This window comes from Pan troglodytes, chromosome 5, assembly GCF_028858775.2.
Source record: "Pan troglodytes isolate AG18354 chromosome 5, NHGRI_mPanTro3-v2.0_pri, whole genome shotgun sequence".
Lineage (NCBI taxonomy): Eukaryota > Metazoa > Chordata > Mammalia > Primates > Hominidae > Pan > Pan troglodytes.
Window position 1 is genome coordinate 164,332,609 of NC_072403.2, and position 12,518 is coordinate 164,345,126.

The window sequence follows — 12,518 nt, forward strand, 5'->3', positions numbered from 1 at the left end:
GAATCTAAGTGGCAAGAGCTAATGAAACTTATGAGAGAATAGCTCAAGGTTCCACCTGTATCTGGTCTGGGACATCTACAATATGGGGAAAATCACATCTGCCTTACTCACCTCTGAGGGGTATGGGTTAGCTGTAAGAATCCTTTAAAAGTTAGTATCTCACAAATGTAAAATACCAAAATAACTTCTGGAGTATTCTACCAAAATTTAGGTTGCATGAAGGCAGGGACTTGGTTCTGTTTTATTCTCTGCTATAGCTCCAGAGCCTAGACTAGTCCTTCGCAAATAGAAGATGCTCAACAAATATTTGTTGAATAATTAAATTCATAAATTCAAGGTGTTTCCATCTTCCTGTTACTAGAGCCTCATGGGGCCACTTGATATGGTTTGGCTGTGCCCCCCCCCCCCAAATCTCATCTTGAATTGTAGTTCCCATAATCCCCATGTGTCTTGGGAGGGACCCAATGGGAGGTAATTGAATCATGGGGGTGGTTACCCCCATGCTGCTGTTCTCATGATAGTGAGTTCTCATGAGATCTGACAGTTTTATAATGGACTTTTCCCGCTTTTGCTCACACTTCTCCTTCCTGCCACCATATGAAGAAGGATGTATTTGCTTCCCCTTCTGCCATGATTGTAAATTTCCTGAGGCCTCCCCAGCCCTGCAGAATTGTGAGTCAATTCAACCTCTCTCCTTTATAAATTACCCAGTCTTGGGTCTGTCCTTATAACATCGTGAGAATGAACTAATACACCACAAAACAGGGCAAATGGGGGACCATGATCAGGAATTTAGGTTCTAAAAAGAAAGGAGATGAGAGGGGAGGGGAGGAGAGGAGAGGGGAAAGGGAGGGGAGGGGAGGGGAGAGGAGGGGAGGGCAAGGGGAAGAGGAAGGCAGAGAGAGAGGGGAGGGGAAGGGGGAGGGGGAGGAGAGGGGAAGGGCTTGGGGAGGGGACGGGTAGGGAGAGAGGGAGGGGAGAGGAGGGGAAGGGAAGGGGGAAGGGAGGAGAGGGGAGGGGAAGGCAGGGAAGGGAAAGGAAAGGATAAGAAAGGACAGGAAAGGACAGGACAGGACAGGAAAGAAAAGGAAAGGAAAGGAAAGGACAGGACAGGAAAGGAAAGGAAAGGAAGAGAAAGGAAGGGAAAAAGGAAAGGAAAGAATCAAAACAGATAGATACCTATTCTGAGGGGAACAGCAGATTAAGAAAACAGGCAATTCATGACCTACTCACCTACTCTTGGGCATCTCTTGAACTAGATAACCTTGTAATCAATGCTAAATATGCTACACTCAGCAGCTGATGCTTCAGAGCTCAGACCACATAGCATTAATGATCCCTGAAGGATTAAGGAAACATTTCTAGGCACAATGGTTATCACTCTGTTAAATGGAGGATGCTGGCCATGAAAAAACATTCACCATTACAAAACAGAGATCAATAGTCTTGGATCAGGAAAGAATTGAGGAAATACACATTTTCTCTTACTGAATATTATTTCTCTAGCATTATCTTTTTCCAACCTTCATTAATAATGATCACAAACAAATGAAGGATCTATTCTGTCAAAAAGTGTTTTAAAAGGAAAAGATACCCTCTATCCCTCTAAATTTTCCTCTGAAAGAAGAGTCGATACATAAAATAGATAGTCTCAGACGGAAAAAAAATAATTATATTGTGGCAGTAATTATTTTATGGTTATAATAGATTCATCTTCTATTGTGTGTGGAGAAAATAAAATTATATAAACATTGTTTCTGCATACTTAATGCCTAAAAACCTACTACCTGGTATTTGCATTAGTTATAATATACACTCTCATCTGCAGCATTTTGCAGCTTATGTAGATATTCCTGATCATTCTCCTAGACCACCTTCCAGAATTGAGACAGTTTACATGAAAGGCTAAGTGTTCTGCTGAAATGTAAAACTGGCTGTTCCTGCTGGGAGAGTGCAAGGCCAAGTCAGTGACAATAGACCCTAACATGCAGGAAGCTACTTAATTCTTCAGGGAGGCTCCCACTTCTAGCATTGGGCTATTCCTTACTGTTAGCCCATTGTCTTCTTATGTTCAGAGAGGGGTAACCAAAATCATTGACAAGGGGGCTTTGATATACAGAAACTGTGATTTCACTAACAACAACAACAATGACAAATAACACAGAATGCTTCCATGTGGTTGGCTATATATACCTCTAGAGCAGATTCTTTTTGGTGGAGATTTGAATGAAAATTTTTCCAATCTTCTTTTGCAGCTGTAACTTTGGCCTGGATCCCTTTCGCTTTCTCTTTGGTCAGCAGGGTACTCAGAAGTTCCCCTTTAGACAGCATCATGTTTAGCTTGTGCTGTCCATTTTCACTTTCTGACAAAAACTCCTGTAAAAGAAAATATAGAATTAGCCATAATGAAAATATTGTGTGTTGTTTCTATTTTTTCTTTTCTTTTTTTTTTTTTTGAGATGGAGTCTCACTCTGTCACTCAGGCTGGAGTGCAGTAATGCGATCTCGGCTCACTGCAGCCTCCGTCTTCTGGGTTCAAGCAATTCTCCTGCCTCAGCCTCCCAAGTAGCTGGGACTACAGGTGCATGCTGCCACACCCAGATAATTTTTTTGTATTTTTAGTAAAGATGGGGTTTCACCATGTTGGCCAGGATGGTCTTGATATCCTGACCTTGTGATCTGCCCACCTTGGCATCCCAAAGTGCTGGGATTACAGGCATGAGCCACCACACCCACCTTCTATTATTTCTTAATAAAGTCAAAGAAAAGGAAGTAAGCTCTTTTTACTGTATACGTTAAATGACCCAGGTTATCCTTTAATAGTCAAGTTGCAAACTACTTTATTTACCAATCTAAATTCTGACTTGTCTCAAAAAGGTGGTGAGCGATCTCATAAAATATTAAAAATTTGATAAAAATAATCAGGAGAAGAAATGAAGACCAAGGGAAGATAAGAGTTGTAAAATAAAATAAACTCTGGCTAAGACTCGTTTACAAAACAAATGCCTTGTAGTTCCATATAGTTGGTGGAGCTGGATTATGATTTTGGCTCTGAGGATCCTAGCTGCCGAAGTAAAAGAGTAAACACAACCAGGGACAAGACTCGCAGAGCCCACTGGATAAAAACACACAATCTGCTCAGCAGAAGCACAATTCTCCCTAGGAAAAGACAGCAGATGAATTTCCGTGGGGAATCTTATTCAAATAAATGCTATTAAATGGAGCAGATTACATTATTAGTAGCAGCTTATATAAAAAAATAACAAGAGAGTGTTTCATAGGGTTGTCCTTAAGAGGACAAGTCAATGACCTAGTGCAAAAGTGTAGTTTAATAAAGTGTAGCTATGGTATATACTTTTCCTTTCATGTGGCTAGATCTCAAAGAATAGTCTTCCTCTAGAAAAATGGGTAGATTCTGTATTCTACAGTCGATTCTCAATATTTTCAAGTGCTAAAGAAGAAATTGAAAGCACAAGCTCAAAGTTATTTATTCTGACAAGAAACAGAAGCATAGATATTTTGTCGTAGATTTTGATTAAAGAAACTTTGCCAGGACATTTCTCTTAACAGATGGCCATCCCTGTCCATGGAGGCATGCTGTGGTGGGAGGGTCAGAGAAAAGGCCAAAGGCTATCCTCTAAAACAGTACTAGCCATGCGCGGTGGCTCACGCCTGTAATCCCAGCACTTTGAGATGCCGAGGCGGGCACATCAGTTGAGCCCAGGACTTCGAGACCAGCCTGAGCAACATGGTGAAACCCCGTCTCTACCAAAAATACAAAAGTTAGCTGGGCGTGTTGATGCATGTCTGTAATCCCAGATACTCAGGAGGCTGAGGCAGGAGGATTGCTTGAACGTGGGAGGCAGAGGTTGCAGTGAACCAAGATAGGGCCACTGGACTCCAGCCTGGGTGACAGAGTAAACACTTTTCTCAAAAATAAATAAATAAATAAATAAAAAGAAAAGAAAAATAGCACTGTGTTTCTCCAATATAGAAAAATAGGTGATTGAGTTTCTGCAGTTCTACCCACCGGCCTGAAGCAAAACGGGAAGAATTTTACATTTTATTTTTAGTTTACTATTTTATTTTATTTTATTTTATTTATTTTATTATTTTTGAGACAGAGTCTTGCTCTATAGCCCAGGCTGGAGTGCAGTGGCGCAATCTTGGCTCACTGTAATCTCTGCCTCCTGGGTTCAGGCAATTCTCCTGTCTCAGCCTCCCAAGTAGATAGGATTACGGGCGCCTGCCACCACGCTTGGCTAATTTTTGTACTTTATTAGTAGAGACAGGGTTTCTCCATGTTGGCCAGGCTGGTCTCAAACTCCTGATCTTAAGTGATCCACCCACTGTGGCCTCCTAAAGTGCTGGGATTATAGGTGTGAGCCGCCGCGCCTGGCTTGGAAGAATTTTAAATGGAGCAAATTTTCACAGGCAGAGTTGTCCTGTTATATTAAGTTATTAACCAAGAATTTAAAAAGGTGAACTACATATGAACAATACTGTTTCAGAGTCTGCTCCTACTAGAGACACTTCAAGCACGAGTGCTTACACACAGTGTTCTACATACCTGTGCCCTCTGAAAGAAACTCAAATTTCATAACCAATCACTCAGAACTGCTGCTATGTGAAATGAGCGGACATACAGGTACGAAAGGCAATTTCAATAACTGTGCTTAAAAAGTGCTGCTATTGAATGAAGGTGGTATGTGAATTAGCACCATGAAGTTACAGTTAGGTTAAAAAAAAAGACTAGAAAAATAAACCCAAATGAACAAACATAAAATATAACCGCAGCTCTGGCTATCTTAACACACCAGCTCTGTGACCTCACTGACGCTTTTACCCTATTGTACACTGACAGTAACAAATTTACATACCTGAAATGGTTGTTGTGAAAATTAAATGAGAAAATCCACTTAGAGTGCTCAGGAACAATGCTTGTCACATAGAAAAAACGTTTTATTATTTCCTGGATCACCATTAATATATAAAAACAGTGTGCATTTATATAAATGAACTGGTTCCTCTTCATATACAGAAGCAATTGTTTAAAGTGGGGATTTATTTGAAATTTGAATTTCTTACGCAAAACTTTTATATGTTCTGCCCTTCTGAAAAGATCTAGAGAAGCGGTCCCCAGCCTTTTTGGCACCAGGGAGTGGTTTCAGGGAAGACAATTTTTCCACAGATGGGGTGGGGCAGGGGGGATGGTTTCGGGATGAAACTGTTCTACCTCAGATCATCAGGCATTAGTTAGATTCTTAGAAGGAGCACACAGCCTAGTTCCTCTGTGTGCACAGTTCACAATGGGGTTCAGGCTCCTATGAGAATCTGATGCTACCGCTGATCTGACAGGAGGCGGAGCTCAGGCAGTAACGCTCATTGGCCTGCTGCTCACCTCCTGCTGTGCGGCCTGGTTCCTAACAGGCCAGGGACATGTACCAGTCCGCGGCCCAGGAGATGGGGACCCTTGATTTAGAGGTTAACTTTAGTTCACATCAGCACTGCTACTAGAATTAATTGATAACACCCTTACCTGTATTTTCTGAAGACTAGTTGAAACTTCACTTATATTTTGAGGTATATCAAAACACTTGGCGGTAGTGATTTTTGCATTAACCAACCACTGCTGGAAATCCCTGAAGGCCTTTCGAAATCTTTGCTGTAAAATCTGTTCTTTATTCTGGCAGCCCTTGGATGCTTGCAAACAAAGACTGAAAAGGTGATGCAAAAATTTAATGGCAGGAAAAAGCGATAAAGTTGATGAAAATCATGTTTGATAGAATCACCAGTTCTTAGAATGTGCACTTACCTCACTTAGTAATATATTTAATGCTGAACTAATATTATTTGGAAATTACACCTTAAAATAAACTTCTAGCTTCTAATTTGTATAAAAATATCTTGAACACCAATAAGGTTCATGCTCACCAATTATACTCTTTAATCAAGCCAGAAACTTTTCCACTGTAGGTACTCAGGTCTCTGGAAAATCGACAAAGTTCATTCAGCTGAGACTTGAGATCCTCTGTTCTAGGCTCTGCTTTTTGCAAAGCATCCAGTATCTCCTGTTCAGAAATGAGACAAAGAAGCGAGCACTTACATTGGGTGATCTCCATATCTTCACACTATACATGCATCAATCATATTATAAATTATTAGTGAGAGAAGAACCAACATGGTAGATTCAATGAAGAAATGAAGCCTATTTTCAGGATTCCTCTGATAAATAATAGCACCTGGCTCATTTGTCCCTTTTTTCTTGCCATGGATAGACACTCTAGCATCAAATATTGCAAAGTAGTTAAGTGATTAAGTGGTGAAATGACTTGAAAATAAGACAAGAAAAAGAAAAGAGAAAATAGCCTACATTGTCTATAAATAGTCGGACTAGGCCATCAGGAGATATGTATATTGTTTAAAGGTGAAAAGAAATTATTTTAAAGAAAAGCAACACTTATTTTGGATTAAATATATATATTAAGGGCCAGGTGTGGTGGCTCATGCCTGTAATTTCAGCACTTTGGGAGGCCAAGGAGGGTGGATCACCTGAGGTCAGGAGTTTGAGACCAGCCTGACCAACATGGTGAACCCCATCTCTACTGAAAATACAAAAATTAGCCAGATATAGTGGCAGGCGCCTGTAATCCCAGCTACTTGGGAGGCTGAGGCAGGAGAATCCCTAGAACCTGGGAGGTGGAGGTTGCAGTGAGCCGAGATCGTGCCATTGCACTCCAGCCTGGGGGACAGAACGAAACTCCATCTTTAAAAAAAAAAAAAAAATATATATATATATATATATATATATATATATATCTCCAAAATTGAATCCTGTTTCAATTGATTTTATGTTGTATATACAGTTAACTTTTACATTAAAAATTTCTTATAATCCATGAATCTGGTTTAGATAGTAATTCATTTATTTCATAGTTTCATTCATAAAGTCATCAAATATTTGCTAAATGTTTACCGTGTGCCAAGCATTTTGCTGGATTCTGGGACCCAAGTCCCCCCACGAATAAAGGTAAGATTCTTGTTCTTGAAGAGCTCACAATTTAATAGATGAGGGAGACACATGAATAGCTACATTACTGTGTACACCCAATCCAAAATAAAGCCTTAGGACTTGAAAAGTACACCTCTGAAATCGAGGCCATGGTCATCTGAGTTACACAAGGTGCTTTGCACTCAGAGTGTTCCTCTCATAGGATTGTCACAAGGAGCAAATGAAATCATGAATGTCAAATACTTAGCACAGTTCCTAGCACACTAAGTGTCTAATTCATAAAATCAGAAGGAGAATGACTCCCAAATATGTAAACACTGTGGATAACAGTAGCACTGAAGCAAAAAAAAACAAAATAAATTAAGGAGGAGGGGCAAAAAGATGAGTAACTACTCAAATAACTTTGCTGTGACCATTATTGTCTGATATTTGTCAAGAGATGGCCCAGATTTGTAAAGAAACCACATCCCTCAACAAACCAGCCCTGTGCTTCATTCCTCATCCTGGTAAATGGCACCACTGTCCCCCGCTGATGTCAATCAGAAGATTAAGCATCATCCGGGCCTCTCTGTTTCCTTTCTCATTCTATGCAAGAGATATCCAGGCTAGCTTATTCTGTGTCTTAGCTCCTTTCATCATTCCCCTCTTTGCCTCTGCATGTTGACTTTCACAGACCCACTTACATATTCATTATTTCTTTTGCGGGTGGCACTACATCCTCCTAATCTGATTCCTCCTCTCTAGGTTCCTCTCTTGTGTTTTCTGATTCCTCAATGATCCTGCATCTTGATGCTGTTCCTCTACCTCACCTGACAGGTCACATTTTAATTATACCTCAAGACTCAACTCAAATAACAACTCCTTTAAGTACCCCCTGCCCTCCTTCCCACCTCTTTGGGTTTCTCATCTGAGGATACACAGGACCTTGCAGACATTCATCACAAGGAGTATCCACATTGGCTTTATGCTTGTGTATCTCCCCACCTAGGCTGTGATTATGAGAGCAGGAATGACGTTCTCTTGGTTTGTCAATTCTTTATTTAACTCGGTGTCTGGGCTGGAGGAGTCTAAGACATTTTTATTTACAAAAATTCATCAACAACTAAACAATTTCTCTCTGAAATTCCAAACACTAACCTAGGACCAACTATTTTACACCATATGGAACCTTTTACTTAAGACAGAACATTGTAAGAACTAAAGAAACTTAGCATTCAGCAAAAACATAAAAATACTGGAGATTCAAGTCAGTTACTTATGAATGGGATGACATTAAAAGTGAAAAGTTTTTGACCAAAACGTTACATTTAAAACATTTCTATAACTTCATCCTAAAGTATGTCAGTAGAGTCATTATATAAATATCAGCTTATGTATTTCTGATTCTGTTAAGTTATAGAATGCATTTTTCCACCTTATACAGCTTAAGAAAATTATTTCCAAAGCTAATATCCCAAAGGATATTAAGATAAATGAGTTTCGCAAACATAGTAAATAGAATTCTTTTTACAATATTATATTATATATTTTATAGATCATGTTTTTATGTTTTAAAGAATTTCTTGAGTATTGTCATCTAATTGCATAAAATAAATACTTTAATTCTTATTGTGATCATCAACAATGACAAGTCCTCCCTAAAAGCAAAACAATGCCCTAAGAACCCTAGTATATTTACTATTTTGTTAACATTTTCTTACATATTCATTGTGATAGAAATATCTCCACTTTTAGATAAAATGCCATTATTAGAAATAAAAGAAAACATGAATATTGAGAAGCAATGTAGCATTGTCATCAAAATCATTGACCCTGGAGTCAAATCTGGAAGCAGACATACACAGAGGGCTGTCACATTTGAACTGTTTAATACAACTGAAAACCCATATTTACTACTGCATTCTCATGTGTATTTTTATAGGCCTCAACCATTATTTTTACTAATAATATCAACGTAAAAATAATGAACAGAATAGTAATGTAATCTAGGCACAGCCAAATCTTTCCTTTTTAAAAATTTCACTCTATGACTGGAATAGAAAGAAAGGGAAAGAAAAAGGAACCAAGAAAGTGTAACTGATTTTTTCATATTATACCATGTAGAGCAATTATCAACTTCTTTGTCCCTCTGTGACAGAACTGATTTCTATGCTTTATTCTGGTACATAAATCTAAAGGACAGGAAATGGAACAGAATAACAAAAACAACCCCCCAAACCTAGAATCATTATAAATAAAGTAGCATAAAGAGGTAGAAAGCTTTATTTTATGGCATGCTGCATTTGTTTCAAATACTTGATTTAAAACCAGACACTGCTGGAAATACTACATGACTTTCTTACTGGCAGGAGCTATTTTGAAATGATTGTAATATAAATAGGAGCAGAGAAGTTTACTAAACTTCCTTTTAAGGACATCCATGAATCAGGGCATTATAAAACTGGAAATATTGAAAAGGCTTTCACAGATACTGTTTAACAGTGAAAGAAACGAAGAAGAGGTTACACTCTTGCTCATTCTTCGGTCTCCCTCGTAGGCTTCCCTTTCTCACATTCTAAAGAAGCTGCCATTAGCTTCAGAAAAAAAAAAAAAAGTCTTGGGAAGGTGACCAGGGAGTGTGACGTAGAGTTCTGTTAACAGGCTAATTCAAGAACAGCTGTCAAAACCACACAGAGGAGAGCTAATCGGGGCGATAACTATTTGCTGTGCTGTAGGAGATTACCAAGTGAGTCTTTTAAGGCTATAAATTCAATCATTTAGTTGTATGAAATAGTTAACTGGCAAGAAAACAGCTATGACTCTCTGTCTATTTATGCCCCTGCCCACAGGCCATTTTTCAGACTGAATGGCTGAATACAGTATTACAAACTCTTACACCATAGGAATGAAAGTAAAATGTCTCCACTAACAACAAATGTTTCCTACCGCAAATAATAACCCAAATCTTTATTTTTACAAAAGTTTGATATATAAGAAAAGGAAACAAATGAGACTTTGCTTATTTAATGAGATAAATACTTCTTCCAAGTGTGCATGTTGCGTGTTTTTAGTTAGCAAGATTTTTTTTTTTTAAGGAATGATGAAAGTCAAAACATTTTTTAAAGCATAACCACGAATAGAAAACAGGAAGCCAACTTACTTGTCCTTTGTGCCAGCATTCCACTATCTCCTCATCCGTGTTCTTGCCTTCCAGGAGGGTTAACTGCTGAGCCCAGGTTTTCAGAAGGGCACTGAACTCTTCCAGGGCCTGCTCCAGTTGAGCCACTTGGCCTGAGAATTCCTGCTCCGAAAGGGCCATCTGGCTGACCAGGTTCTCCAAACAGCTCTGCGTTTGGAATACACTGTCTTCCCACTGCTTCCAGTCGGCACGCAGGGCCTGCATCTCCGTGTGCATGAGCTCACACCCACTGGCAGTTGTGTTCTGTTTCACTTCGGGAGCCAGCGACTCCACTCTGCTGAGACGGCTTGCACCAATCTCTCTGGAATCTATCAGCTCCTGTAATGGAATATCACCATGGTAACTGAAGAGCCTGTGAGTCACTTGGACTGCAAGTTTTCAACTGTGTACACAGGGGGACCCTGTCCTGCTAGGAAGTTTTAACAAGTGTGCCACAAGGACCCAGAATCAATTCATCTGTCCACTCTTCAATTATAATAGCGGGAGTTGTCATCACCAGCGCATAAGGCTTATGGCAAAAAAATCCCGAGAATCCTCAATATCCTGAAACAGACTAAACAGAGACCCTGAAATCAGGCATTATTCGCACACGTGAAAATGTTTAGTGACTCAAGTGTTTGCCTGTGGTGGATTGCTCCTGTAAATGATTAAACCCATATTTCCCTCAAAGTGGATGCTCAAGTAAATAAAGATCGTGGCAGAACTGTGTTCTGCTCACGGTCTCTATCCTCAATTCATCTTCTTCAACAGGGTGGTGGCTTAAATCGCACTTCCATCCTACTAGGAATCAAGCAGACTCATCACAGCAAAAGAATGAGCCCTACTCGATTCCAAATACTTCAATACTAAGTAAACATTTTTGTAGCATATAAAATGAATAATTCATGCATAGACTGACTTACTCAAAAGTTTAAAGTAACCTCTAGACTGAGTACATTTATTAGTATTTTTTTACCTTAAAAAAGTCACTAGAAATTTAACAGTTTAGCTATAGCCAAATTAACAATTTAGCTCGATCTTAAAGCACACAAATACTCTAAAGGAAAACAAGATAAAATTAAATCACATTGTTAAATTGATATAATTGCAGCATTTCTGAGAATAGATTCTCTTACTAAAATTTTTCTTGGTGAAATAATCATCCGATGTTTATATATTTACATATCTATTGCTAAAGGCAGGATTTTGTTAATATTATTACAAAATTATGACCTTACTACCGGATTAAATAGAAATAAAAGATAATCAGGCACAAAAATGTTCAAGAAGAAAATCAATGACCAATTAGCAAGTAAAGAAACATTGGAATGTTAAGTATGAAGCATGCTTAATAAATTATGTTAAGCATAAAGTATGTCTTAACTAGTCTATATAATATAGTTTGCATCTCATTAAATTAACTTGAAATAAGTATATCTGTTCATAATTACATATAATAGAGCCATATTTTAATATAGATCATTTGAAAGTATTTAGTATTCAGTTGCGCAGTAGTCTAAATTACAATGACATGAAAATCCTTACACACAGCATGATATGCATATTCAACCTTCTCAGCAGCAGGATTCTAAAAACCATCACTGTTTATTAGTGTGTATAGTAGTTATTTGATGAAGAAAAAAATAACTTTTTAACCAGTGCTATGTCTAACTAATAGACCTTAATACTTGTAATTATTTTGCCTTTGTGAGCAATTTCAAATTTGAAGTTTACCAAAATACTCTCTTATGCTTTATCCCAATTTTCCTTAGCATGAAAATGGAACACTTCAATATTTGCAATCAGAAATCTAGTCATTCAGAATTTGAATAAGGGCATCATCATTGTCAAGAGTTTTGAAATGGCTTTTGCATATATTTTCTTATCTTGTATTTACATTTTTAAACATATGATATACACATACACACATATTATGTATATTCCCGCCCTCACACCCATATACATTTTGCTTTAGAGTTGCCTTTTCTCAGTGATTATTCCTGTGGATGTGATAGGTATGGTGTTGAAGGACAGAGGAGGTGCTTTATGTATTTCCTCCAAGGTTTTTAAAAGCACCCACACACTAACCTACATTCAGGCTGGACCTGAACTTCTGAGAGGCAGTTTCTGATAGTCTTCACTTTCTCCATCCCGATTTCTTTCTGCCAATTCCTTCTCCTATATTCCTTGTCTTTATGGAAGCACTTTATAAAGGCTTTCTCAATAAAAAAGAGTATTTGTCAACCCAGGAAGCAGCCTTTGTGAAAGAATTATCTTACTTTCTCTTATTTATTAACTTTTTGAAACATTAGTCCATTTCTGCTATCTCCTCTTCCTCACTTGCCATTT

At 38.4% G+C, this 12,518-nt stretch overlaps 1 protein-coding gene across 7 annotated transcripts in view; it reads right to left on the reverse strand.

Moving 5' to 3' along the window:
* Window positions 1-12,518, reverse strand: part of SYNE1 (spectrin repeat containing nuclear envelope protein 1) — a 518,706-nt gene that overhangs the window by 249,076 nt on the left and 257,112 nt on the right. For all 7 annotated transcript variants that reach the window (XM_016956737.4, XM_016956730.4, XM_063813578.1 and 4 more), the window contains 4 exons: window positions 10,152-10,508; window positions 5,935-6,071; window positions 5,540-5,717; window positions 2,194-2,376 (listed from right to left, as the gene is read on the reverse strand). In XM_016956737.4, the coding sequence (XP_016812226.3) occupies window positions 2,194-2,376; window positions 5,540-5,717; window positions 5,935-6,071; window positions 10,152-10,508 (855 nt within the window). The remainder of the gene's footprint in view (window positions 1-2,193; window positions 2,377-5,539; window positions 5,718-5,934; window positions 6,072-10,151; window positions 10,509-12,518) is intronic.